Source organism: Siniperca chuatsi, linkage group LG7 (genome assembly GCF_020085105.1).
Source record: "Siniperca chuatsi isolate FFG_IHB_CAS linkage group LG7, ASM2008510v1, whole genome shotgun sequence".
In the NCBI taxonomy this organism is placed as follows: domain Eukaryota; kingdom Metazoa; phylum Chordata; class Actinopteri; order Centrarchiformes; family Sinipercidae; genus Siniperca; species Siniperca chuatsi.
In genome coordinates, this window is record NC_058048.1 from 28,533,744 (window position 1) to 28,561,710 (window position 27,967).

Here is a 27,967-nt window from a genome sequence, read left to right on the forward strand (position 1 = left end):
TCTTTAAAACCACCGAGTGGGGGTCCTTATTTGGCAGGAAGTTAGCCGAAGCTAACAGGAAGCCGAATAATGAGAGCACATTGAGGTGCAGGAATTGGCAAAGAGCAGCGACTCCAAACATTGCTCTTTACGCTGGTTACAACTCCCCCCGATACAGGTAATATAAACAAAGTGTGACTTAAACGCATGTAAAACGTTTAATTCGCTGTTTTGTTGTATGTCTTCCGTGTGGGAGGTGTGTTTCCATCGTGGGGGGGAGGGGGGGTTCTTCGGCGCCTTGTATCAGACATGGCTCAGTGTGCTTAACTTAACGTTACTTTACCAGGCAGACCAGAGTAAAACACATAGATCACTGTACCTGTTCGCAAGAGTCCAGTAAGGGCTTAATGTAGTGAAAACCCGGGACAGTCTGTGTATTGTGTATCATCGTGGCTGGCTCAGGTAACTTATATTTGCATCCTGTCCGCAGCTCTAATACGCTTACAGAAGCTTTGGAAACGCATGAAGGATTTATTCATTTGGGTTCTTGTGTTCACATACACACACCTGGCTGTTACCTCATCTGTGATTATCTATAAGTCCACCTCCCAAGGTGAAGAGGGTTTCCCCAGTGGACCCTTCAGACAGGAGCAAAGTGGGACAGCAACTAATTATTGCGTGTTGGTTCATCTATGGATTATTATCATCATTTTTGTTCAGCAATAGATAATAGAAGAACACATTTCTTATGCTGTAACAGCATGGTATTTTAAGTTGGTTAATAACTAAAATTATGAATCACATTTAAAGATCACATGATTTAAGACATATATAAAATACTCTGCTCAGAATAATAATTTGTTTCTGACACTGTTTTTACGCAAAACATTCAATTACCTTTATTAAAAAGTCTCAACTTTAAATCTACTTCCTCTCTCATTGAAAAATCCTGAATCTTTCAACATTCAAATATTGTTTATTTCAAACTACTGGACACAAGATGTTTCCCACATCACTGAAAAGTCTCTGTGCACTGGAGGCTACAGGTTTCCACATCACACATGTGTAAGTTGAATATTGGATCATGATTGGCTTTCAAACTAGTTGTAATGTCACTAAATCATGCGTGGAGGTGCACAAAATTTAGCGTGAGCACAGATAAACTTTCCCCCTTCAGCAGATGGATGTGAAAACAGCCTTTTGGTGTCGAACAGACGTCATTCTGCACAGTGAAGCTCAAACATTTATGTGAACAATAAGCAAAACACATTTTTGATTGGAGGGGGACTTACGGTATATACATGTCTTTATATAAGCCGACTAATGGACACATCCGTGACTGGTTTGCACTGCAGCATCATCTTCATCCTCTTCATCTTCCTCACCACAGGAGGAACAAGCAGTCAGTCACCTGTGTATGAAGACAAGTCAGAGGCAGCTATGGTGAGTAAGAGAGAGAAAAGCAAAAGACTGTGAATACAATATTGTAGGCTTCGGTGAAGTTGGGGTTCATACTGGCAGGAGGATATTAAAGGCAAAACTCTGGTGTGTTTACCACGTGGCTCTTTGAAAGTGTTAAATAAATGAAAATATGAGAGAATGGTCCTTGTTTAACGTCTTAAACAAAAACAAACAGTGTTTCTGGAGACTGTTGCTCATCTAACCAGTTAAGTGATTAGACACAGACGCCATTATTATCTATAATTTCTTAGTACTTCATTTGGTCCCGTGTTCTGTGTAAGTTTGTGTCGTATATGACGGACTGGCCTCCTCCTCGTTTCATTGCTCTCCTAATGCTCCTCCTCCTCCTCCTCCTCCTCTGTGCCAGTCTTCAGCGGTGGATCTCAAGACCAAGGAGGAGAAGGATGCAGAGTTGGACAGACGGATCGAAGCTCTGAGGAAGAAGAATGAGGCTCTGGTCAAGAGGTACCAGGTACGTAGTACTTATACGTAGTATAATCCCTGACTTTTTTGGGTAGACCTGCAATCCACAAGTCGTAACGCACATGTGTCCAAGAATTCAATGGATGCCAGATAATAAGGTAGTACCAAAGTCTGAAAATGTCTCAAAATAAACGCACTTAATTGAAGGCTTTATGAAGAAATTGATGTTTTAAACGTCGTTAGAGGTCTTATATTTTCACCATGGGAGTTTTATTTCACTCCTATATAATATCAGGTAAGTGTTATATCACACCAACAATTTTCATTTAATTTGTAATTATTTTTTGGGGATGTGGTGCTAATACTGACCTTTTTATAAGCGGATCAGTTATCAACCATGATATGACCGATTCACAGTAAATACAGTTTCTTCACCAATGTCATTTTAAAATGAAGTGTTTCCACTATCATTCAGTCACAGCGGGCGGTCAAATCAGTTTTTAGAACCACAAAAATCCCAGATCTTATTCCAATAAGTTTCACACAGTGTGGTATACAGGATCTGGGGAAAAAGTGCATCCCATTTCTTTTTTTTTGGGGTCAGAGCTCTTTTACTACTTTAAAACTTTTATGTTAAGTCAAAAAGATTTGACTTTCCGGATCTGTTTTAGTTTTTGAAATTGTAAATTACATTGCACTTGTATTCATTTCAGGTGACTTAAAAAGCGTGACTCTATATAGCTATTACCATGTCATCTACCTGACATTATATCATGCTTTGAATGCAGCAAAGTGGTTCGTCCACCATTTTACAAAATATGGTTTTATTGTGTCCCAGTTCCATATAGTAATTGTCTTAGTGGACTAAAAAAATCAACATACTTAAACTCTTTACCAACCTGAAATGACACAATATGTGTTCTGATGCATGTCAATCAAACTGCGACTTTAGAGTGACGCTGCTAATTAGAGATCAAAATGTTTTAATAATATTTATTTTGTTTTCTGGGGTGTTCACAAAGATGGTTTACCACCATCCACAATTTGTTTTAATCTTCTTCCAGCTGTGAGTAGCTCCTTCGTTTCCTTTGTGCATTGCACTGTGGGAGAATAGTTTCCATCAACAGCACACTCGAAAATCAGGTTTTTAAAAGTTTTCATACTGACTGTTATGAGAATACTTAATTTTGTCACTTTTCCAGTGTGAACACACAACGCACTCAGAACCTGCTTAGAATCAGTCTGGAGTTTGGATTTGGGACACGGATTTAGTCTCTTGTCACTTGATCTCAACAGGAAATAGAGGAAGACAAGAAGAAGGCAGAGCAGGAGGGCATTGCCGTGACAACACCTCGCAAGCCCCGCCCCCACGAGCCGAAGACGGAGAAGGAAAACTTCACTGTCACAGTTGACCTTTCTAAACTGACAGGGGTAAGACGTGATGTGGGTCCCAAACTTGTTTTAAATCATGCCGCCCTTTCAGAGGGAGGATTCATATTTTTTCGTGACGCCTCACCACAATCACACAGACACACACATTAATCCCTTAAAACTAAAAAGTGACAGTGAATATCAGTTATAAGAGTGCTGTGACACGTCTTTCCATCATCTGGTGTTGTTTTGTTGGCCGTAGAAAAGATCTCTTCATCTGTTTTATGATGATCCTGCAGACGGAGGACGCAGCTTATAAACTCTGACAGATTCTCATTACTGTGATTGGTTTACCAACCACACGCCTGCCAGTCTACCTATCATGCACTGCAACAGTCCCCTGCCCACTCTTGTGTTACATGTGCAGGTTGGCAGTTGCATTTGGAATAACCTAAGATATATTTTTATTAATATACATAAAATCCTGCACGCAACACACTTTATAAACAGGAGTATGAGAAGAACATGTAACATTATTTACAACAAGTGACTGTTTGAAGGATTCGATGGTTTAAGTTGAGAAAAATCTGTTGGCGCTTTTATTACAAAGCGCATTCAACTTAGTCTGGTTCTCTTTGAGTTACCTGCAACATTATCTTGAAGCTGATTATCAACTGGCTTTGTGAACTTTGAGCCTACTGTTAACGCTACGAGCACGTTCATGGGAAGGAGGCGGAGTTGTTAATTACAAGCGACATCATCAGAGCCATGAATGAAGCACTTAATATGAAATGAGATGAAATGGTGATACCGTTCGCTTAAAGCGACCGCAACAAGTGTTCTTCAACAAGGTGAAATATAAACAATTTAATGACATAATTAGAATAGAATAAGAAGCTAGAAACACTAGAAATAATTTCCAAATATTAAAAGTAAGACTATAAATATGTGTGTGAATTATTTAGTTTAAGTATTTTTGCTTATTTGTCCGATGCTAAACAAACTATTATGAATAGGCACATAAAAAAATTACAATTAATGTAAGACTGTTGTGAGGAGAAGAAAAGTAGTTAATGCCTGATGAGGTCTCTCTGACTAAAATTTTGCATTTGTAATCATCAAAGCGAATTAACAGTGCGTGGATTATTTTTCTATTAAAAGACCTCAGACGGTTTAGTTTTTATTTCCCATTATCACAAAGTCGCCTCTTGTTATTCTGAGCTGCAGTGATGAAATAAGAGTGTAAAAGCATCAACACTTGTTAGGAGTGGACGCATGGGAAGCCTGGAACAGGAAAGCGATTCGACTGATCGATAGAAATATCTTTTACTCTCTTACTTTTCACTTTATTGTAAAGTCAGTACTTTTGTCCCTGTCAGGATCCTGTGGTAATGATGACTCTGCTTTTCCAATAAGCTGATTGGTCAGTGGTCCTGTTACCATGGTGATCTGCCCTGATTAAAAGTGAGCCAGCTTCATGATATCGGAAAACTCGAAATAAGATAGTCAGCTAACCGACTAATCTTACTTTGTGATACAGGTCCTTATTGACTCTTTGGTGAAACAGACTTGATTTAAAAACCTTTCCAAAACCTTCCAGATAAACTCCAATTCTAAAACTGCTGAGTGTCGATCTGAGAACAAGGCTGCTTTTCTTGGTTTGCAAAATACTGACATTTGGGATACTTACACCTTAACATATACACAATACCAAAAGACACAATAGTATTATGTCCATACCGTATTAGTGGTGGGTGATATGGATAAAGTCTATCACTGTATATGTACATTGTGATATTGATATATATTTTAATATAGTAATTTTTCTAGAAGTTGAATTAATGAACCATTTTATAGATAAAATAAACAGCTGGAAATGTCTGTTCTTGGCTAATCCAGTGAATTAAATACCTGACAATCAGGTTACTTCATCAAATTGATGCAAAACATCATGTATTCAGTTTTGCCATAAAGCAGTCCTGCTGAATAATGCTTGTAATGGCCTAATAAAACCAGAAATATATAAAAGCATAACCACCAATTCTATACTGTATGTAGAAAAAATAAAATATGGACAAGTAGCATGAAAAACAATCAAGCTGTTGGCATAAACTTAAACATGACACGGGATAAAAACACAAAAAAGTTAGCGTATGAAAGCTAATGAGATGAGAGTTTTCATCTGTTTTCTGTTAAGTGTTTCTGTGTTGGTTAGCCGTCCACGTAGCTCTGCTTCTCCTGTGCAAAAATTTGATTTGGCAAACATTTCTGGGAGTTGAGCTGAGATGATTGTACCTGTTATAGCAACATAATGTCGTAACAGTAGATTCTGGTGCAGAGTGGACTTTAGGCAACATATTAAATTACACAAACGTCCTGGAAAACGAGCTCTGCAATCTGTTTATCCAAATCTTTATGTTCACTATGCAGTTCAGTTAATAGCATCTGTTTAGTCATGTACTGCAAGGTATGCAAACGCATAACAGCAGTACCAGCAGCACCGTATGAACACATACTGAACAAACCGATCATGTTGTTAGCTACACTCACAACCATGCAAATTTGAGAAAGGGAAAAAAACAAATCAGCAACAGTATGCATGCAATTTATGTAAGTGAAATATTAAATGATAAACGATAGAATAATATGCTTGTAGTTATAGCTTCTCCTGAGGGAAATATCTGTCTCTTTAGCTGCTAAATGCTCCGCTATGTTCACCAGCTAGTCTTTAACTGTCTGTCTGCTGTTGGTGCTGAGCAGGTAGTGTACAGTGGGTTTTTACAGCTTTAGTTTTCACTGAAAACAGCAGCCTGCTGCGGCCGAAAACAACACTATAAGAGCGGTGAGAGTGAACCAACACAGTGAAGTTGTGGGCCGGACAGATAAACAGTGAGCTGAAACTATAAAGCTCCATAAAGCCGAGGGGAGCTGCAGATTCAGCTGCTAATTCTCTGTAGGTTAATCACTACCAGAGACATTAAGACATTGCCACATTGTTTCCACTTTGTCATTTGATACGGTGTTATGATAAAAATAGCGATTATAGTCGCTTTAAATAGCTGCTACAGCATACAGTTGAATGATGACAGTAGCAGTTGAAATTCTCGGCCTCCTGCGGGCTGCAGCAGGACAGTTGAAGTTGGTGCTAATCAGGGGCAAGAGGGACGGTGGTGTAACACTGCAGTCGGCTCCTGCTGAGGTCCAGATTGCCTCAAAAATTACCACTGATGACTGCAGACTCCCGGTGTTCAGGATGGCATCTGCTCCACATGTGTACTTGTCTGAATGGATATTGATTCAGGGTCAAATTTGGTTTCATTAGTCTGTTAAACCTTTTGTAAAGCTTGACAACAGACTGCTGATCCCTGTGCTTAAAGAGCTCCTGGAAAAACTGATTAACTACCGCTTCCTCTCCCTGTCCGGCTCTCTCCCTCTCCGTCTCATCACCTCCCTTTCTCTGAGTTCATCAAATTGTAGTTTTGCATAATCCATAGCCCCGATAAGTCTTTTGTACTTTTTGTATGGCATCAATTCTTCAGAGTGAGGAGACTGAATCTGTTTAAAGTACAGAGGTTAAATTCAGGACAGGAAATGTTTTTTCCTCCATTGGCCAACTGGATTTTCAGAACTCTCAAACCTTTACCAGTTTATTACCAATCAAGTATAAATAAAATGTGATGGAGAAATCGCGTGCACATCCACAGAACCTCAGCGGGAAAGGTGCTGGTAACAAACATCAACAAAAATCAATAAAATTGCAATCCAAAGAGTAGAATGGGATATGACCTTCAAATCAGTGATTCACAATCAGTTTGAGACTCTGAACAAGCATCAGTGCAGAGAAGTAAACACTGGAACCAACCGAATATAACTAAAATGTAACACTTTGGTTTATTATTAGTGTGAATGGGTTGAAATTGGCACTTTGTGACATGCAGCAAAGGGCCACGGGTTGGATTCAAACCCAGGCTGCTGTGGAAAGGACTCAGCCTTGTACATGGGGCTCGAGCTCTACGAGGTGAGCCCCAGTAGAAGTTATTTTTAAATGTATCCTAATCATCTTCTGACCATGCAAGGCTTTTCTTTTGTGACCGCTGCAGTTCCTCACCATCAAATTGAGACCCTCTGCTCCACATGCTGCCTGAAATAATTAAAATATGGTACTTGATAACTATGACTTTAAAGTACCATCCATACTGTAATAACTGGGTGTGTTTCCTGCAGGAGAAGAGAGTTGTGAACGACTGGAAACCCGGAGCGCCTCGCGGCCGGAAGGTGTCAGAGGAGAGCGACGGCCACGGAGGGCAGAGCGACGCCCACAGGGGGCAGAGCGACGCCCACAGGGGGCAGAGCGACGCCCACAGGGGGCAGAGCGACGGCCACAGGGGGCAGAGCGACGCCCACAGCCCCCCCAGGAGGACGGGTTCGGGACGAATGGGTCGGGGAGGTCAGAGAGGAGGAGGAGGCCGCCAGGAGAGGAGAGACCGGGAACCCAGGACACCCAGAGATGGAGAACCTGGGGAGTCAGGAGGACAGGGACGCAGAGGAGGAAGGAGGGGAAGAGGAGGAGAAGGAAGAGGAGGAGGAGGAGGAGGAGGAGAAGGAATAGGGACACCAGGTGGCATGGACAAGAAATCCAAGGTGAGTGCGGATTAATTACTATACTAAGCTACTAAACTTTATTGATTGAAAGATGAAATATTGAAATATTTGCCACCGTGAACTTTCCTGGGTTGTTTGATCCGGTCTGGTTTCACACATGGCTGTTTCCTGTCTGAATGCCATCGTTAACGTCCTGTATTTGTAGAATATAGAATTGTGATCCGTCACCAATGACGCAGCCCTGTGTTGTTGTTTTTGGACAGGAATGGGAGGAGAAGAGGCGACACAACATTGAGAAGATGAATGAAGAAATGGAGAGAATAGCAGAGTATGAGAGGGGACAGCGGGTATGAAAGTCTCTGTTTTTATCTTATCAGATGGCATGCATTTATAGTGCTTTGGATTTCTCTTAAGACCATCCGAGACTACAAAGAGTCAGTATTCTCAGACTCTCATGTGTGTTGATCTGTTAATCAGTTCATCGCTTTTGTTTTCCCCTCCAAGTGTTAGTTTGTAGTGGCATCTGATATCTGACCCTCTGTACAAATACTTGGTTTTACTTAGGCTTCAACATTGTAATCATAGCAAGCTGCGGTCTAAATGAACATCGAGGAAACAAATGTGTCAGAGTGCTACATTTCAAATTCCTCTCCTCAGCCGGATGTAGACAAGCCGATCCGTAACTTCCTGGACGACCCGAGACGTTCAGGCCCAGCGCCGGACACAGACCGCAAGGAGGGCAGCAGGAGACATGTACGAAACTGGGGAGGGCTGGACTTTGACAATGTGAAGACAGGAGCCGAACTGGAGAAAGAATGGACCGTGAGTAATGACGTTCTTTAAAAAGGGGTTGTAAGAGCTAGGTACAGTCCTATGTCAGCAGGGCTATAGCACTGCAGCAACTTTGTGACCCCTCCTGTCTCTGCAGAGTCGAAGGCCTGGTCCGAAAGGCTCTATGGACATGACCATGTCTATGACCGGCCGGGAGAGAGCAGAGTACCTGCGCTGGAAGAAGGAGCGTGAGCAGATTGACGAGGAGAGACTAGCACGCCATCGTAATGCCACAGGCCAGTGGAGACGAGAGTGGGACGCACAGAAGACGGAGAACATGTGAGAAGGGGGGAGTGATTTAAAAAAAAAATAAATAAAATTTTTAAGGAGACATTGAACCTTAATTTGACTAGATTTCTGTGATGGTGTCTGAGGAAGAGCTTGAAACGGGTTGCAATCCAGAGAAGCTGCTGATGTAAGTCTTGTGTTCTTCATGCCATCGATGCCTGAATTTGTGCACACATTGAGCATGTTTCCTGCATCCCCACTGAGTACTAGATTTCTTTGACCTACGGCAGCTTCAACTAACGATTATTTTCATTATCATTAAATCTACCGGGTATTTTATCCGTTAATTGATTTAATCGTTTTGTCTATAAAATGTCAGAAAATAGTGAAAGGTGCCCACTGCAATTTCCCAAAGCCAACAGTCCGAAACCCCAAAATATTCAGTTTACGATCGGATATGACAAAGGAAAGCTGCAAATCATCACATCCAAGAAGCTTTTACCAGCAAATGTTTGGATTTTTTGCTTGAAAAATGACTAAAATGATTAATTGATTATCAAAATAGTTGATTAATTTTCTGTCGATCGACTCATCGTTGCAGCTCTACTTTGATCGTGTTGAAATTTAAAAAAAGTCACGTCCCTCAAAGGACACAAAAAGAGAGTAAATCAACTTTCAAATGTCTACTCTAATTATGTTTTGTGAGAAAGAGAAAATCCCAACCATGAGAACCTGCATACATTGAGAATGAGATATTTATCATTTCATAGAAATTGAAATTTACCTGAAGAACCTGGCGGCACAATGGGTTCTCTTATAAATGTGTTTGTAAATTGTAGCTAGCCAGTAGCTCGTAGATAGTAAGTGGGCTTCTTTTCCTCTCGTCAGTTTTTGACTTTAATCAGCAATGTCTCTGTGGTTTGCCACTATGTTCATGCACTGTTCCAGTTCTCATCTCAAGTCAGTAAGCTAAGCTGCGGTGCAACACTAAACCAGTGAGCTCAAATACAGTACATCAAGTCTCCACAGAGGTCCTCATCCTCGTCAAACAAAGACAGAGGACATGTGAGGACGATAGAAAGTGTTTGTCGTCATCTTTATTCCAACTGACAGGCTCTGAGTGGGAATACTGATATTTTGTGTGTGTGTCTGTGTCTAACCCTGCAGCTTTTTTCACAGGTTCAAGGAGGACCCATATGTGGCTGCGGAGGGCATCACACCCGAGCAGGGCAGCAGGAGAGGCAAGTCCACACACATACACACACACACACACACACACACACCACTAGTGTGCTGTTGCTGTGGTTACACAACAGCTGGCAGGACGAGGACAGCAGCAGCCCCTCGATGCACCTCCATCCCATCGTCTGACGTGATGTCACTCCAGCGTGTCGTCATACACACACATCGTAAACACCAAACACACATTATAGGACACAACAACATCTCCCTCCTCCAGCTAATTAAGGCCGTTATGTAAATGAGAGTTGATTTAAGCTTGTTATGTAAATGCTCGCTGTATTTCCCTGGAGTCCAAATCAACCTCTTAAACCACAGTCGTGCTAATCTGAGAGGAGCTTTCAGAAGGACCCCAGTTTTCCTTAATGGGTGCTAACTCGCTGTCTTTCAGTGAAGTGAAGGTAAAAGCAACAAGTAGATAAACAGCCCCGACCACTATAAAAGCCCCAAGTTACGTCTTAAAATTCATGACTTATTCTGACTTGGAGCAAAAAAATCCACCAAAGAATTAATTTCTTATTTTAAAATGGAAAATATTTCAACATTAACATATTTTAACTATTTATGTGTTTTACTTAGATGTTTGTGTGTGTTCTTCTGTGCTATGTATACTTTTTAAACTGCTCTGCCGGGGATGAATTAAGTTTTGGATTTGAATCTGAACACAAGCAAATATTAGTATGCAGTATGTGAGGTTTTTACTTTGTGAATGAAAACTGAGATTAACATAAGATAGTTAACATAAGTTAAATTTTAGTGCCTAGTCCTTCTGACGTCGTCTTCTGACTGTGTCAGCAGAGCTTTATGGCTTGCTTTTGCTCATGCATGTTGGTAATTTCAGTCAGTCATCCGGATGATAAAATAATTTAGTGTGGGACTGTGGTAATCCCAGGACATGGCTGTGCAGAAATGTCACAACATCAGACACAGAGCCGCAAAACAAGTCAAACTATGCTCGAGTGCATCTTTAATGCTGCTCTTCCTTTTCTGCTGGTTGCTTGGTGCTTGTAGCGCACATTCATTGTTTTCTTGAAGACCATAATTTTTCTCAAACTTATCATCTTTCCAAGGCTAAATAATCATAATATAATTGCATCACAGTTTTGGCTTCCACTTGAGCAGGTGCAGAAATAATATTTTGTGTTTACTTTTTTATAGATATGTACATTTAAAGTAATTTTATTAAGCACAGTGTGAAGACAATTTTATGTCAATTTAAATTTTTCAAATGCAGGATTACAATTAAATAATTGTAATTAATTAATTATGATATCAACATTTGAGTAAAACTACTATGTTGACAATGACCAAAGGTCGATAAAAGGTTTTCGAAGGTAGGAAGACTTTAAGTGTTCAGACAGATTTTAGAAGCTTTTACTCCACAACACATCTCACATCTCAGTGTCTCACCTGCATTTACCTCACTCATGTTAACATGTTTTGGTTTAGTCGCAAGATTAATGATGATTACATGGTTATGATGTCTTTGATTTATCTCGTGGACAAGTTGTGTGTGTGGTGGACGTACTGCAATGTGTTTGTGTGTCTTCTGCAGCCCGGGGGCGTAACTCGCGTACAGAGCCTCGGGGCAGGGCCTCAGGTTAGACCACAGCATGGGACTGAGATTAAATTGTGTGTGTTTTTTGTTCCATTTGTGTGTCTGATGCTCAACAGCTGCACCCAAATCCAAACTCACCCCTGACTCACATCAACACCCCTTGTAGATATCATTTCATCAACTTAGTCCACTGTTAAAATACTATTTAATGGTAGTTACCATGTGTCACCATGTGTATATGTGTAAGTATCAGAAATTTAGGACCAAACCTAAACTGTTTTCATTTAAAATTTTGAAAGAATGAAAACATCTTGGTTATTACTGATTTTATTTTTATACCAAGCAATGATGTTTTAATGTGCTACATTCTTAAATTAGTAGATAACTAATTAACAAATTAATAGAGAACTGATTTATTTATTTTTCTGCCTAATATATTAGTCCCATTTTCTGTATTTTATTTTATTTTTTAATGGTTTTCTAATAGGTCTGTGGAGTAGTCTTAAAAGCTCTTAACAGTGCCTTTCCCTGTGCATTAACTTACACAGGCCTTGTCTAGATTTGAGCCATTTGTATCACTAAAATCAGTTAGCCAGTACCCCGGCCGTACAGACTGTGAAAGTGCAGGTTTGACCTCAAACACAGTCCAGTCCTTCTCAGGGTTTTGTTTTGGAATTGGGTGAGCATCTGTAAGGATTTGCTAATCTTTCCCTGAGGCTGGCAGCACTTCAAACGCTTCTGACTGCACACGCAGCAACCTCAGGATGTCAAACCGTGTTTATAAATAGTTCTTAGTGTTTGCTGCCTTCTCGGAGTACCTTGCGGGTCATGTTTGCCTTTTCTGTGGCCACAGGATCCACTGGAAAGTCCGACCACCAGTCGCAGTCATAAGTCAAATCTCCCAGGCTGTATTGTACTTTGAGAAGGTTCCAACAAAAGCTGAGAATTATTTCTAACTTCTGTTCAGTCCTGGCGTCTTTCATTTCTTTGTCTCTAACTATAACTGGAGAGAATATTCCAGATTGACATTACACCTGGCCGACATTAAAGCCTGCACTCGCTTTGGCTGTGTGTGTGTGTGTGTGTGTGTGTGTGTGTGTGTGTGTGTGTGTGTGTGTGTGTGTGTTTCTTTTTTTTCTCCACCATTTCTAATTTCTGGAATGACTCGAATGTCCTCTTCACAGCCCCGGGCTGCTCATTTCAGTCTCTTCATCTTCATCCTCTCTTTTCTCCTCACTGATCCCTTCATTTCTTTTGTACTTTTATCTTTCTCTTTCTGACCTTTTTCATAACATCCCCCCCTCCCCTCTACCCCCTTCATGCTCTTATGCTCCTGCCCCTCATTTTCTCATTCCTTCACACCACTATACTTTTCTTTCCCTCTTTCTGACCTCTTTCTGTCTCCTTTATCCCTCCATCGGCTGCTCATCTGTCCTGTTTCTCTCACTTTTTATTTACTTCACTTTCCACTCTCAATCGTTTCCTTTCTCTGTCACATCCCTTCCTTACTAGCATCTCTTCTTTCCCATCTTCCATCCATCCTTTCTCAGTATTCCTGTCTCATTTTCCTCCGTGATGAAATCAGGGGAGAGATCAAGTGGTCTTTCCCTCCGTAACACACTGATTGCAACTGCAATTAAAATAAAAAATTACATTTATTACTTTTAAGAGGGTTTTTGGCAATATACTACATTTACGATATACAACCCAGTAACGTGGGATTCACAGCTTCTTAAGTGGAACATTTTCAAAACATCCGAGATGTTTTACTCTGCCTGATGTTTTTAAAATGTTTATACCAATTAAGTGTCCTTTTTTTAATATCAGTTTTTTGTTGTCTGTTCTTTCATCATTCCTAATCATGATGTTTGTATAAAAACAAAAGCTTTCACCATGTCTGAAAAGGGAACAAGGCAATGTCGACTAAGCTTGTTTTATACTTGACACTTTTCATGTTGAAATTGCAGCCTCTCGTATGCTGCCTTTCACTTGAACACAGCATGTGGTTTTTTTTTTTTTTGCTCACTTTCAGCATTTTTATAACTGTAATTATTGTTCTAAAAGGGGCTTTAAAAGATGTATGTATCCAGCATAATGGAAGTCAGTCTTTAGCTCTCCTTATTCCCTCCTTCCCTCCCACTCGGAGCCATCCATCAACAGCTAGCTAACAAAAAGTTTGACCATGTCCCAGAGTTCAGATGGACTCTGCAGTAGTTTGACACTGCAGGACAGTCGCTGTCACACGAGTCTCGACTCTGATGTTACATAAGACATCGACTCTCAGACTGCAGCAGCAGAGAGGGGGAGGAATAGATAGCCTGTTTTTGTTTTTACTAAATACTTGTTTAGATTTCTTAAATACAATTATTAGAGGACTCCACTCTTGGATTAATACATAAAATGGTTAGTATGACATTAATCTAGTGCACAAATAGTATTTTTATATAGATTTTTTTTGTCTTTGTCTTTATCTTAAATTTGGATTGTGTCACTTGCTGTGAGGTATATGACCATGGCCAGCAGCTGTGACAACAACAAACAGACGTCCATCACCTCTTTTCTCATCTGTCAGTCCCTCTCCTCTCTGATTCACCCTACTTTAAATCAGGTATTACAGAAATTGATTTACTCTCTCCATCAATATTTCCTCCAGACGACAGCAAGCGGCCTCCTAAAGAGCCGACATTTGGCGACTTCCTGTCCCAGGGCAGGACCCAGGGGCCCCGAGGGGACCGGGGCAGAGGGAGGGGCCGAGGACAGAAACCGAGCTACAGGTAAATCTACAGACAGCGTCACAATCTCTCCTCTGCCGTGTATCCACAGATTGTGTCAGTTCATGCTCAACCAAGTCTACTGCAGAACCTATAGGTTGTTGAAGGTGTTTCTTTTGTTTATCACAGCCTTAAAGGAGACAGCTCTGGTGTTAATAATGAAACTAATTATTATTAATTTCCAGATTGATTTATTGATGGTAGCTTCTATTGGTTGGCCTGTTATTAGGAATCTGGCACACTGCATCAGGGGATTCTGGGTACTGGCAATCAAACCAGTTGATTGTTTTACACCCACTGAGGCACTGAAACATTTGGATGCTTTCCATTCTGGTTAATGGTTAGAAATGTTGCTGCTAACATTGCAGTCTAATTTTGTTTGTTGATGTTCTTTAGGGACATGTTCTTCCTTGATTTATAATATTTTGTTTACTCTGTAAAATGCATTGGTGTGGGTGTGTTTGTGGGGAGACTAATATGTTTCTTTGTTAAGGGTTATTTGTGAGATTAGTGTTTGCTGCTTCTAACGCTGATGTGCATTGAACCTCTGACATTCCTGGATGCCTTTGACAGCATGCATGACAACCGCTGGGAAGGAGAGAAAGAAGAGGCGGACAAGGAAAAGGAGGACAAGACAAAGAGAGAGGAGAAGACTAAAACGAAGAAGAAGGAGGAAGAAAAACCCAAACCTCCCACAGCACAGAAGGTAAAGGGGCTTCATCTGGATTAATGCAAGCAGCCTCACCAGTAGGTGGTGGCAGCTGGAGTCAAACCTACACAGGGAACTAAACTGGAAACTGGAACTCTCAGCCAACAGTTAAATCATCTGGAGCACATACACTGTGTGAACACACATCAGTTACTCAAAGAACCGGAGAAATTAACCAACATTTCATAAAAATCGCTTTAGGGCAGATGATAAATGCACTTCAAACAGCTATAATCAATATTTTTTATATTAACATTGGATCACATGACGACTAGCATGTGAAACAAGTCGCTCGCAGTGATGAACCCACAGAGAATTATCACCCGACTCTGCAGCTCCCCTCAGCTCATTGGTTCGCTTTTTACAGCCCGCTACGTTACTGTTTTGGTTCAGTCTCACTTCTCTGATAGTGTTGATCTTTAGAGCAAAAAGTTCTAAAAACCCACTGTACTCTACCTGCTCAGCAGCAAACAACAGACAGGCAAAGTTAGCGACTAGCTGTAGTGGAGCATTTAGCCGCTAGAGAGCCAGATATTTCCCTCCATGAGTTGGTGGAGACCAAACCTAAAAGCTCAAAGGAGAGTAAACATTTGCTTCACCTGGTGGCCACAAACCCGACTCCAAATGTTGCTCTGTAAATGCAGAACGTGAAAATAGGCAACCGTTTGCTAACGGGTTCACCTTATCAACAGCTCGTTACGATGCCCCCAAGTGGCCAAAAATCAGTTATTGCAGGTTTAAGATTGCAAACTGTGTTGGGTCTCTGTAAATAATATTATAAAGAGTTCGGTCCAGACCCGCTCTATAGGAAAAGTGCAATGAGATAACTTCTGTTATGAATTGGTGCTATATAAATAAAATTGAATTGAATTGTATTGAAAACTCTTTTCTCAGGTGGAGAAGAACGGAGATGGAGAGGATGACGACGAGGAATGGGAGGATGCCAGCGATGGAGAAGAAGACGACGAAGCAGTGGAGGAAGGGAGCGACTCAGAACACGACTCCAGGGGCGATGAGAAGAAAGACAAGGGGAAAGAGAAACCAGCCAAGATCAAAAACAACTCCCCTAAGTCTCCTGCTCCTCGTTCTCGATCGACGTCAGCAGGAAGCCCCAAAGAGCAGCGGACCCCCAGGCCGAAGGTCCACATCCCCCCCCCAGCAGCAGTTCAGGAGTCACCGGAGGGAGGCAAGCCCCTCAGCCCCTTCTCCCCGCTGGACAGCCACCGGCCTGTATCAGACTGGGGGGAGGAGATGGAGATGCTGTCGCCCCGGAGCAGCATGGGAGGCGAGAGCCCACTGAAACCCCCCAGCGTGGAGGCCAGCCCGCCCCAGAAGAAGGAGCAGCAGGAGGAGACAGAGAACCAAGCTGCCAGCTCCAATGAACCTGCTGAGCCGCAGAAAGGGGAGGATACAGGTAGGATCAGAGAGAGTGTCTTACCCTTCGGTGTGGTCTACATATTTTCCCATGCGGTGTCTTGAGACTGCGGTGCAACAGTTCTGTCATCTGTCTTTGACAATCAGGATGACAAGATTATAGATATATTTTAAACATATATGGAGTGTATTGATCCGGTAGGACGTTGAGCAACGTCCAGGTGCCGCCAAACAGAAAGGACCTGAGCGACACGGCCTCCTCTCCACCATAGTTTAAACTAAACGTGTTAAATAAATTAGAAAATAAATTAGACTTATCAGTTAAAAGCCATGTTAAAAATGCAATGCCTTTGAGACTCATTCTTTCAACATAGTATTTGTAGAGTGCTATTAAGAAATGACTGTTTGCCAATTTTAGGTGCTTCTGCAGAAGGAAAACTGTGCTGAGGGCGTTACTATTATGTGTGTTAGAGATTTGAGATCCATCTTAAGCGCAATAAATTAGTAAATATTTTTGTTAAGCAAGAGGCAGAGTCCATAAAGAAGGTCTTAAAGTGTAGTATAGAGGTAAATCTGTTTTCCATTTTACTAAACTTTCTGCAATGTAACTATAAAAGTGCACTGGAAACATAAATTATTAAACTGGTTCTAATCTCTGATCCTGAGATGTCAAAGTCAAATCACATAACTGTAAAGAGTTTCCCCTCGGGGATCAATACAGTATTTCTGATTCTGATTTCAGAATCAGCTAAGCCAACATTGCTGCCACAAGTTGACTCATATTTTCTTTTCATCCCACTTTCCCAATGTGTAGTTGAAACTTTTTTTAAATGATGTCGAGGAAATGATGACCAATTTACAAATTTGGCTGCCTAATTATGAACGATTGACCCCTACATACTGAATTTCTTTTGAATTTATCTGCAGTGATTTAAGAGCTGAGTTCTGAGACAAGAAAAGCAAAGAATACAAAAGAGAGAAGAAAAAAAGAGGGAGACAAGCCTGTGTTCATGTAACGCTTTTATTCAAAGCACTGTACACTTCACCTCTCATTCACACACACTCACACACTGATGGCAGCGAGCTACCATGCAAGGTACTGCACAGGTTCAGTGTGTTGCCCAAGGACATGTGGACAACCCGCTCTAAATATTGATCTCACTCTATTTGTTTTGACAGTGTGCATCATTAGAACATTGCGGGGTAAATTTTAGTACATTTTGGTGATGATGTGCTGTGTCAATAAGTAAGGTGACAAAATCAGAATGCAGTGATAACTATACTGGTGTTTTTTTCAGCGACGGGATGCGTATCAATCTGCTCACTAAATCTGTTTGTTGATATCAGTCCTCTCTCTCTCCTCTCTATCACTCTCTCTGTTTGTTCTCTGATGTCTCTCCTGGATCTGTCTCAGTGTCGGCACAGAAAGTTGGTCAGAGAAGGAAAATGCAGTTTGAAATGTAGCTCTACTCTTCTGTCTCCTTTTGATTTTGTGTCTTTTCTCATGTTCTCTTCTCGACTTGCCTTGTGTCTTATTTTGTCTCATCTCTACTTTCTCTTTTTCTTTTCCCTTCCTCTTACTCTCTCCGTCCCTTCCTCCTCACCCTCTCGCCTCCTTTCTTTATCCTTTCCACCTCCTCTCCCTTTCTCCCCTCTCTGTTTTCCATGCTCAGCCATAGAGGTTTCCTCTCCTTCAGAAAAGACTAAAGCCCAGCAGACTGTGATAGTGTCAGAACCAGAGTCCGTCTCCATGGACTCCCCCGCTGCACTGCCATCTGACCCCGCCCCGTCTGAGGTTCCTGACCCCGCCCCCTCTGCTTTTTCTGTCCCAGTCCTGTTTGAGGTTTCTGTCCCAGTCCTGTCTGAGGTTTCTGTCCCCGCCCCCTCTGAGGTCAGTGAAGCTGCTGTGACGATGGACCAGGATACACCTGCTGCTCCATCACAAGGTAATAAACAAAACAAGACTAAAAGTCTGCAGCCATGCTAGCGGCTCTGTGACGCTGTACTTAGATGCTAACATTGGCATGCTAACATGCTGATGTTAAAGCAGCTGTAATCTATATTTTTTATAATAATGTATCGAATGACAGTGTGAAAGGGGTCACTCATAGTGATGAACCCACGAAGAATTATCACCCAAATCTGCAGCTCCATGCTAGCATGCTAATTAGCATTAAACACACACACGTATGGCTAAGGCTGATGGGATGACATTTGTTAAAACAAAATATTGGACAAATTACATTTTTGACCTGATGATGGTGTTAGAGGAAAAGTTAAGGGACCACTAAAGTTATTGTAGTTCATCCTGAGGAGAACATGATGTGTTTAGCGTGGCTAAAAATGAAACAAAATCAATGAGTTTACCCAAAATTCTTTCTGAGCATAAACATTTATTAGATATTTAACACACACGTGTTCTTGGATAGTAAAAAATATTGAAGAGATCAGTTGAATAGATCAGACACTAATGTTTTTCTCTCTGACAGCAGACAAACTGGACGCCCCTCCCTCTCCAGCTGTCCTGGAGGCCGACCACAGCTCCTCTGAACCAGCAGGAGGGAACGATGGCGACACAGCGCCCGCTGGGTCCGACGCTGCTCCGCCAGCAGAAACAGCGGAGTCCTCTGAGCAGACGTCCTCAGGTGCGGTCCATATCAGTGACTTTGAGACAGTGGCTTACTGTAAGAAATCCCCTGCGCACTTCTAACGGCCTCTCACGCTTCACTCTTTGTTTTTATTTTTGTGATTGTGTTGGTTTGATACCCTCGTCTTCGTCTTCCTTGTTGTGGTTCTCTCGCTCACTCAGCCTTGCTTTTCTTTGTTCCTTCCACGTCGAAATAAATAATGCTGGGAGCTGTTTGGTGGCATGACAAATCCAAAGATATATTTATACACTCGCACACAAGCGCAGCATTTTACCTGGTTTTTGGATCTGACGCGAGCCTGCCACAGCACCACTGCCTCCTCCAACCAATCAGGACCCCACTTCCTGTTTTGAAACTCCTCCTGGCTGTCTTCCTGCTCCTCCTGTGATGGACTGAAAGTACTAACTCCACCCCCTGTAATGGTCTTTGTTGTATTTACTCCCTGTGTGGTGTATACTGCCCCTCTCCTTCCTCCTCCTGTTTTCATTTTCCTCAACATGTAAAACCTTTTCCCTTTTTGTTTTCGTCCTTTTGTGGCTGTGATGAAAATGCTTACAGCGCTGCATGGCATGCTGCCTGCATTACCAAACCTTGGTGTAATGCCTCTCATTCTCGCTCCTTCAGTTTTCCTTGTGTTAATGCAAGTTTGTTAATCAAATGACAAATTTGTTTCTGCTGAGGAGAGCGAAAAAGAGGGAACAATGTAAAATGTGAGTCTTTGCTGTGTGTAACCTGTTTTCTGTACATTCATGGCATCTTGGGAACCAGACTGTCTCCAGCTAAACTGCTCTATAAACTAACTAAACAACTACCTTGTGTTTTTGATATCATCAGTTAAAGCTACTTTGTTACATCATAGCCTATCAGATGTTTTATGCTCATAAATGCTACTTAACATACTTCTGTGTCCAGGTCCAACAAGGAGATAAACCTGTAATGATTAGGAGAGTTAGCTGCTAAAGTGTTAGCTGGCAAGAGTTACCTTCGAATGTCCTGAACAAATCTGGACTTAAGATGTTACACAGATTTAGAGGGTGATGCCTCAGCCAACATGGATGACAACATGTATCTGAGCAGAGCCAAATGAGAGCCTCGAGATTTATTCACAAATCAGGGTCTGCATTTATCAAGCGTCTCAGAGTAGGAAACCCGTCCAAAGAGTGATGCGTTTTTGGTCCTGCTCGTAGGACAAGGAGTAAAAGCATTTTTATCAACTTTCTTAACTTAGGAAATCTCAGCCAATATTTAGGAGAACTCCAGAGGTGTCCTAACCTCTTAGGAAATGCCAGGAAACTGAGGTAGAAGTGTTTTTAGTCCTTCACGGTCCTAGAAGTGATTCTGAGACACCCAGATATTTGACCACCTCTGTTTGGTTTTACTTCTGACCTGAAAGCACAAACTCATAGGTGAAACATGCAAAAATACACATTAAAATATGACATTGGGCTATGATGTAGCTACTAGTTTCTGATCGAGGTTGAAATTGATGTTTTTACAGGGCTTTGAGCCTCTGAACCACTCCTGAAAAATGGCTCCAATAGCTAAAACAAACGATCACACTGTTGTTGCCAGTTACACCAGCAGTACTTGGAGAGAGTTTCCAGTTCCTGTTTGCCATGTATGCAAACTTAAATCTGCTTCCTGCGCATCTTCTCATGGTTGGCTGGCTCATAACCTTCCAGTTGACCTTTAACTGGTTTCTCTGCACAGCTTCACTGACCATTTTAATGGCCATGTTGGCTGAAAGTGTGTTTGTGCGTTTTCCTGTGTGTTTTTGAACTAGGAGTGTTAACTTCTGCCATAGAAGATGTAAACAGCTGTAAACATTGGAGGAAATTGACTCCTTGATAATGACATGTGTGGGAATTTTATGGTTTTCATGGAGAAGTTTGCATTCTACATAAAAACCTTCACATTCTGAGTATTTTACGGGCAGATGCCTGTATTTCTGGACTTTTTAAATTTGACAACTTTTGGGCCAACAAAAGGGAATCAATGAATTTTCTTCACCAGAATTAGTGTGGAGTCTGCAGTGTGGACGAGGATTTGAAACAGCATTCACGCCATCATGTAGGGAAATAAAGTTGACAGAAAATACGTATTAACAGTTTTGAATGAATTTACGAGGTGTGAAAAATACAAATACTTACAATATTGAGACTTACCTGTTTGTGTCTAGCGGGACCTCCAGTATTTCTAAAATCCTGGCTGTTGAAATACTTAATGTGAAGTCGTTCTTTATTCAATGCCAACCCATCAAAAGCCTTTATTGTTATTGATGCAGTAGATTCAGCCAGAAACAAGCACTTCCTGAAAATTATACCACAATATTGCCACTTGGTGAACACTTCGATCCAAAGCACCTCATTGTACCATGATTCATTAGTCTGCACTTTTTCAGCATGGGAGTCACCGATGGGAATAGGAACCACTCACATTGGTTAGATTCAGTGTTTTTCTCTCCTCATTGATCTATCTGTCCATCTTTAGTTTCTGCACACAGCAGTTTAAAAGTGAGGTAAGTGAATAAACCACATAGCGGAGGAAGTCCAGTCGTTAGACGCTCTCCTCACAACCACTTAGCTTGTGGCTGTGGCGTTATCACTTTGGCTAATGGCTAAGTTTTGAAAAACGAATTATTTTAGATCAACTTGTTCCTACTGCTTGCCATAGTGTGAAAACCCAGTAAGAAGTCGGATGTGCTGCTTAAATTCACAGTAAAAACATCAGAAAATGGAAAAGTGATCTTTACGTAGGGTTGGTCCCGGAATCCAAAAACCACAAGAGGACTGAATTACTCTTCCATTACACTTTAAAAATGCCCCCAGTGATCCTCTGTGGTAGACTTTAACATTAAAATTGAGAATTAAAATGAAGTTGACACATTTCAGCCATATGTCTTCATTAAAGAGTTTGAAAATGAGATGTGAACATACGGGATATTGAAGAACCAGTGACCGCTCCAGTAGCACGTAGGTTGCTCTTAAAAGGTCAAAGAGTTTAAACAACCTCAAGATAAAACAAAGTTGGTTTGTGGTTGTTTGGACTCTTTATCATAGCTGCTGTAGCAAGTAGAGCTGAAACAATTCATCGATTAGTCGAGCGGCAGAAAATAAATTCTTTCTCTGGTTCAGCTTCTCCAGGACTTAATGTCATATATAATAGTATGAAGATATTTGGGTTTTGGATTGTTGGTCGGACAAAACAAGACATTTGAACAAATTGCCATGGTCCATTCTCACTATTTTCAGACATTTTATAGATCAAACAATGAATCGATTTAATTGAGAAAATAATGTTTGTTTAATTGATAATGAAAGTTATGGTTGCCGGACCATAAGTAGCCTTTACTCCTACAAACCGGGTCCAGTTAAGTCTTCGTGTTTCTCTCCAGTACATGTACGTCAGTCTGTTGTTTACCCACACCCTGTAACGAAGACTTGTGGCTGAAGCATGTTGAAATTCTTTTTAATTCTTTATTTTTGATGTTCAGTAAAACATGAGAATGTCAGATGAATACAACCATTTTAGATTGCTGTTGTCTCCTTTTGTTCTTTGGTGTAAAAGCCACACTCTTCTCCTGATGACTCATTTGTGATAAACAGCAGAAGTCAGATGAGCTCATGTGGGTATGGTGTGTGTGTGTGTGTGTGTGTGTGTGCGTGTATGTGCACACGTGCATGCGCACACACATCTGTTGATGTAATTGTGTTGCCGTGTTATTGTGTGTGTTGGTGTCAGGGTGGAGATCAGGAAACCAGGAAAATTAGAGGCACAATTAAGTTTTTAAAAGGCTTTTCAGAGGAAATGAGCTGCAGCCTGCTGGACAGATGATAGGGCAGACAGGACGGAGACCGTTTGAAGGCTGATTGAATTAACTCTTGTGATGTTTGTGAGACTCCACAGTGGAGTTTCTGACTGCGGATGGAGATGAATGACATGAATCACTCAAGTACCAGCAAACGCCCCTATTAAAAAATATATATCACAAACTGTTCTGGTGATCTTGCAGTCAATGCTGTACAAATTCAGAAAACAAAGATGTGGAGTTTGTATCAAATAAAACCTAATCACCCTCCACTAACTTCATCCAAAAATACTTTTTCACTTGAGTCTGTACTGTCTGTTATCTGAGAAGTATTTTTAAAGTACTCAGAACATAATGAAAACTAATTTTTCATTTGAGTAATTTTCCAGGGCTCATTATTGATCTAGCGATAATTGTTTTATTGATTAAATCTTTTATTTTATCTATGGAAAGCTTCCACATTTTGGGAAATACACTTAGTTGCTTTCTGGCAGAGAGTTGGACTGAGAGAAGATTGATACCACTTTCATGTCTGCATGCTAAGAATGAAGCTACAGCGAGCAGCTGACTAAATTAGCTTAGCATAAGGACTGGAAAGGGGAGGGAAACAGCTAGCCTGGCTCCGTTTGAATGTAACAAAATCCACCTGCCAGCACCTCTAAAGCTCACTATTTCACAAATTATATCTCGTTTGTTTAATCTAGAAAAACTGAAATGTCGAACGAGATTTAAGATGTTGTTTAGTGAACTTCTGGTAGGCAGATTTTGTTACCTTCTGACATAGCCAGGCTAGCTGTTTCCCCCTGTTTCTACTCTTTATGCTAAGCTAAGTTAGCCGGCTGCTGGCTGTAGCTTCATATTTAGGGGACACGAACTGGTGGATGTTGCTGTTCATGTTCGCCACCTTAACCCCTATTCCCACCAGGTCGCCCCGCCGATCAATTACTGTACCAATCATCTTCTTTGAAAGCCACATCTTGAGCCAGTAGGCGCACATAAATATTCTCACTGTATCGTATATTTGAAGAGTAATTTCTCTAAGACCGTGTTTTCTCTTGTTGCAACACTGCGATTGTGTCCCACTGACTCAAAATTATGACAGGATGCCGCTTAAAGTTAAGATTGAACTTCATCTCGCCTTAAAACCTTGTTTCAACTAGAACATGTTGTATTTTGAGGATGCAAGATCAAAATGCTGGCTGTGACTTAAAGATCAGGAAAGCGTTAGTATACATCCTGTGTGTGAACAGTTGTTGCAGCTGCGTGATTCAGTATTGACTATTAGGCGCTCAGCATGTGATCATGTCTCCTATTCATCAGCAGAGAAGCTGAATGGGCAGAGTGACGGCAATAATGCTGCTAAGGATTCTCCCCTGGAGCTACTTGCTCTAGAAATGTGCACACTTACGGTACTGTAATGTGCTTTGAATGAAAGCATTAAGCACAACGACACACACATGTTATTGACCAGCGTGTGTGTGTGGATGCCCCCCCCCGCACCACCACTTCCTCCCTGTGTTTGTATCAACAGGCTGAAGCTGCTGGGAACCAACAGACTCACTTCTGAGGAGGATGCAAATATGAGATGGACGAAGAGCATCACACTACTCATCACTGGAGTGACCATCACACATCTAAATTAAACGAGAGGAAAAAAATGACTTCATGAGGAGGAGGAGGAGGGACTGTGCCCTGCCTCTTTTCAGCGCTCTCTCTGAGCTGTTTCTAAGTCTTTCGGATCAGTGGGTCTGATCACCTCTGGGCCGCCGCCATGTTTTGTCTCACTCTGTGAAGTTTTAAGATATGAAGAGTAAAAGTCCGTCACTGCAAAGTCTTTTGCCCATCGACGACACCCCTAAACCAAGCAGATGCCTGCTGAGCCCGGCCAGTCCACAGTGAGTGAATCAGGACGTGCAGGCTGGCTTTGCGAGGCCAAGAACTATGTAGAAACAAACCCCCACACCAAGCCCCGACTGGCCTGATATCAGCTTATAAAAGGCTTTCACCATTTCCACGTCTTTTTAGCGACAGTGTCAAAGTGTTATTTTTAAAACCTATTGCTCGGCTGTCTCGTTTCTGTGTTGGTTTTGGCCGGAAAATAATTACTACTTGAATGATTGATCGCATTCATTTTGGGCCACCTTGTTAGCTAGTTGACCTAACCAACCTTCTGTCTTGTTGTAAACACATCTGACTTGTGCCCTGGCTAACATATTTACTAGGAGCCTGCCGCTAGGTATATATTAAAAGTCAAAAATCATCAAATAGATAAATTTCTTTTGTTATTACATCCTTCTTCCTTGTCAAAACATGGATCACGTGATCCCTACTTCCAACTGAGCTCTGACCTTCCAACAAGAAATGTTAAGAATACTTCACTGATTCAGCATTGCCCTTCTATAACATCGTTGATCTCACGATGACTTCACACAGATCCCTCTGGAGACAGAAAAGGCTTTAGATGACTTTTTTCACATATGCAGTAGTACTCCCCAACACCTGTAAACAGACTTTGATGTGTAAAATGGGTGGAGTTCCCCTTTAACAGTAATTGCTTTGCCAATTTTGTCTGTTGACTAATCAGCTATCTTACAAGCTCCATGGTCGGATTAGAGACTAAGACCAGACTGTTGATGTGAGTTACATTTGGAAATAAATCTACATTATCAGACTTAATTTTCCTGCAGAACAATACTGGATTAATCCACTGAACTTACTATGGACTCCATCTTTGTCCTCGTCAGGTTTTATTCAGACATTATTTGCAGTCTTTTCTAAATGGCACCAGTTGCTCTGAGCTTTGTCTCGCAACTTTAAAGCCTCCATAATGTAGAAATGGGACTCCAGCCTCCAGCCTGTCCTACTCTTTGGTTTTATTTTGTGGCTTTTAATTACCTTGTTGTTTTGTTAGATTGTACATGGAAATACTTTTTTCTTCATATCAGACGTCGCTGACTTTTTTTTTTTTTTTTGTCATGAGAGAGAATACTTTGAGACATGTTGACACACTGAAGATCTTTCAAAAATACGAATCCTTTAGCCTGACTGTTTTCATGAGCGTCACGGCAAGTTATCACGATGTTTTAAGTGTAATTTATTTTACGTCAGAGCCAGCTGTGCAGGCCTACTGTGTGTGGTGTAGAATAACCGACTTCAGTGATCATGTGGGTCAGATATGAATCGGAGTGAGCGACTGGCTGTTACATGACTTTGCCAACACACATTCAGTCGTTTGGCTGATGCTTCAGGATCAGGTGTCTCGCTTAAGGGCACTCTGACAGAACATCACGGGACTTCTTCACACCTCCTCCTCATCTCAGATCTATCAAAATACCAATTATGTACTTAGAGCAGTCGGCCCGTTTGCTGTTTTAATGATGTAATTCTGTGTCATAATCAGAAAACATTTGATATTTTCACTGACGCAGACTGTGCTGCCATTTTGTGATTCTGATGGATTGTGAATCATCAGTTCTACAGAAAAATCTGTCACATCCGTCTGATACCAGTCCCCCTCTCCCTTTAAATGACACTGCCTCTGAAATGGAAAGTTTGTTTTTTTAAAATTAAGGGTCTCATTCCAAAATGGCTTAATGGTATGGGGAAAAAACGACCTACTCAACAAGATATTAGTGTTTTTGGTTTTACATTAAATATAATTTTTTAAAACAGCAATGTTTGGGGATGTCATTTTCTGTTATTTGGAAACACAGACTTGCATTAAAGTATCTAAAGTGTAGAAACATGAATTACTACTTGAGTAATGAACTTTGGGCTGTAGTTTGTTTTTGTTTTAATGGACAGTTTATTTTGGAATGAAACCCTTCACTCATACCTCAGCAGACCAAGGGCTTTAATTTGGTTTGTTTTTGAGTTTGTGCTTTGTTTGCTGCAAACGGCTCGGTCTTTGAATCATGTTAGTTGTAGCGGCTCGCCTGTGGCGTTTGAAGACACGGGGATAAATGGGATGCTTTAATGTTTTTGTGTTCTATATCAGAGGAATAAAAATGATGCATTTGGGTTGAAAGGAACTGCAATATGTACAGTTTTTAAATGGAAGAGAACATTCCACAGTTGGGTGTTTGTGCAAAATGTAGCCTTTGAAAACATGTTTTGTTTTTATGTTTTGTTTTTTTTGCATATGGATGTTTGTTGTTTCTGAGCTTCGATGACTGATTGTATTTACAGCAGTAGATATTTCAATGTACATCCATTTCTACAATGTCTTCCTGTTTGATACATGAAATCGCTCTGAGAACTAACAAGATTTGCCTTTTTGGAGTGGTGTGCAGGTGTTTTTCATAAAATGATCAGGACTAGCATGAATCCGAAATTGTAGCTTTTTAATGTTGTCAAAGCCATTGATGAAATAAATGTCCCCATCAGCTCGCACATCAGAGAGAAAAAGAGCCCTGATGTTTGTACTACTTTACAAAATGTGCACCCACATGAAATGTAAAGCGCACGTGAGTTTTTGTTTTTCTCATTTAGCCAATAAATGTATTCCTCTGAAGTCAGGTCTGATTTTTACATTATTCTGTAGGCGAGACAGATAAAAATAATGTTCAGTGTCATGTTGGAGGCATTTATGTTGGATTAAAAATAATGCCTGATGCTCATAATGTTTCCTCAGCTGCAGATTACATCCACTGAACTGTGTGTGCTGATAACGCTGCCGCCCCTCCATTTATCCACCAGACATATGAATTTCTGTGCTGCTCACCAGGCAGTGTGGCAGTATAAAACCATTCTGCCCCATGCACATATTGAATACCCGGAGTGCTGCGTGGTTGTGCTCGAATCTCGTCTTTGTGCATGATTGTGACCTTGGCTGCTGCAGGACAGGAAGACTGACCCTCAGCTCTTTTCATCCCCTGTTAACAGTACATAATGAGGGTTAGAAATCCCCCTGTCAGTGCACAGCCTGCATTTTATGGCTGCAGCCTGTGACTCATCTGTGTAGGG

At 41.2% G+C, this 27,967-nt stretch overlaps 1 protein-coding gene across 10 annotated transcripts; it reads left to right on the forward strand.

Annotated features, from left to right (window-relative positions):
- ccdc9 (coiled-coil domain containing 9) lies at positions 1–27,515 on the forward strand. 10 transcript variants are annotated; one of them, XM_044203439.1, is made up of 16 exons: positions 1–157; positions 1,370–1,422; positions 1,808–1,912; positions 3,160–3,294; positions 7,459–7,875; positions 8,100–8,183; positions 8,494–8,658; positions 8,765–8,946; positions 10,075–10,136; positions 11,690–11,734; positions 14,346–14,466; positions 15,037–15,169; positions 16,067–16,586; positions 18,220–18,492; positions 19,036–19,230; positions 24,534–27,515. In XM_044203439.1, exons 2-16 carry the CDS (start codon positions 1,420–1,422, stop codon positions 24,536–24,538), a joined length of 2,445 nt encoding a protein of 814 aa, XP_044059374.1. In that variant the 5' UTR covers positions 1–157; positions 1,370–1,419; the 3' UTR covers positions 24,539–27,515. The 10 variants fall into 10 exon arrangements, with proteins under 10 accessions (XP_044059374.1, XP_044059376.1, XP_044059381.1 ...); XM_044203441.1 differs by having other exon boundaries at positions 19,039–19,230; XM_044203446.1 differs by having other exon boundaries at positions 18,379–18,492; positions 19,039–19,230.
- The last annotated feature ends 452 nt before the right edge of the window (positions 27,516–27,967 follow it).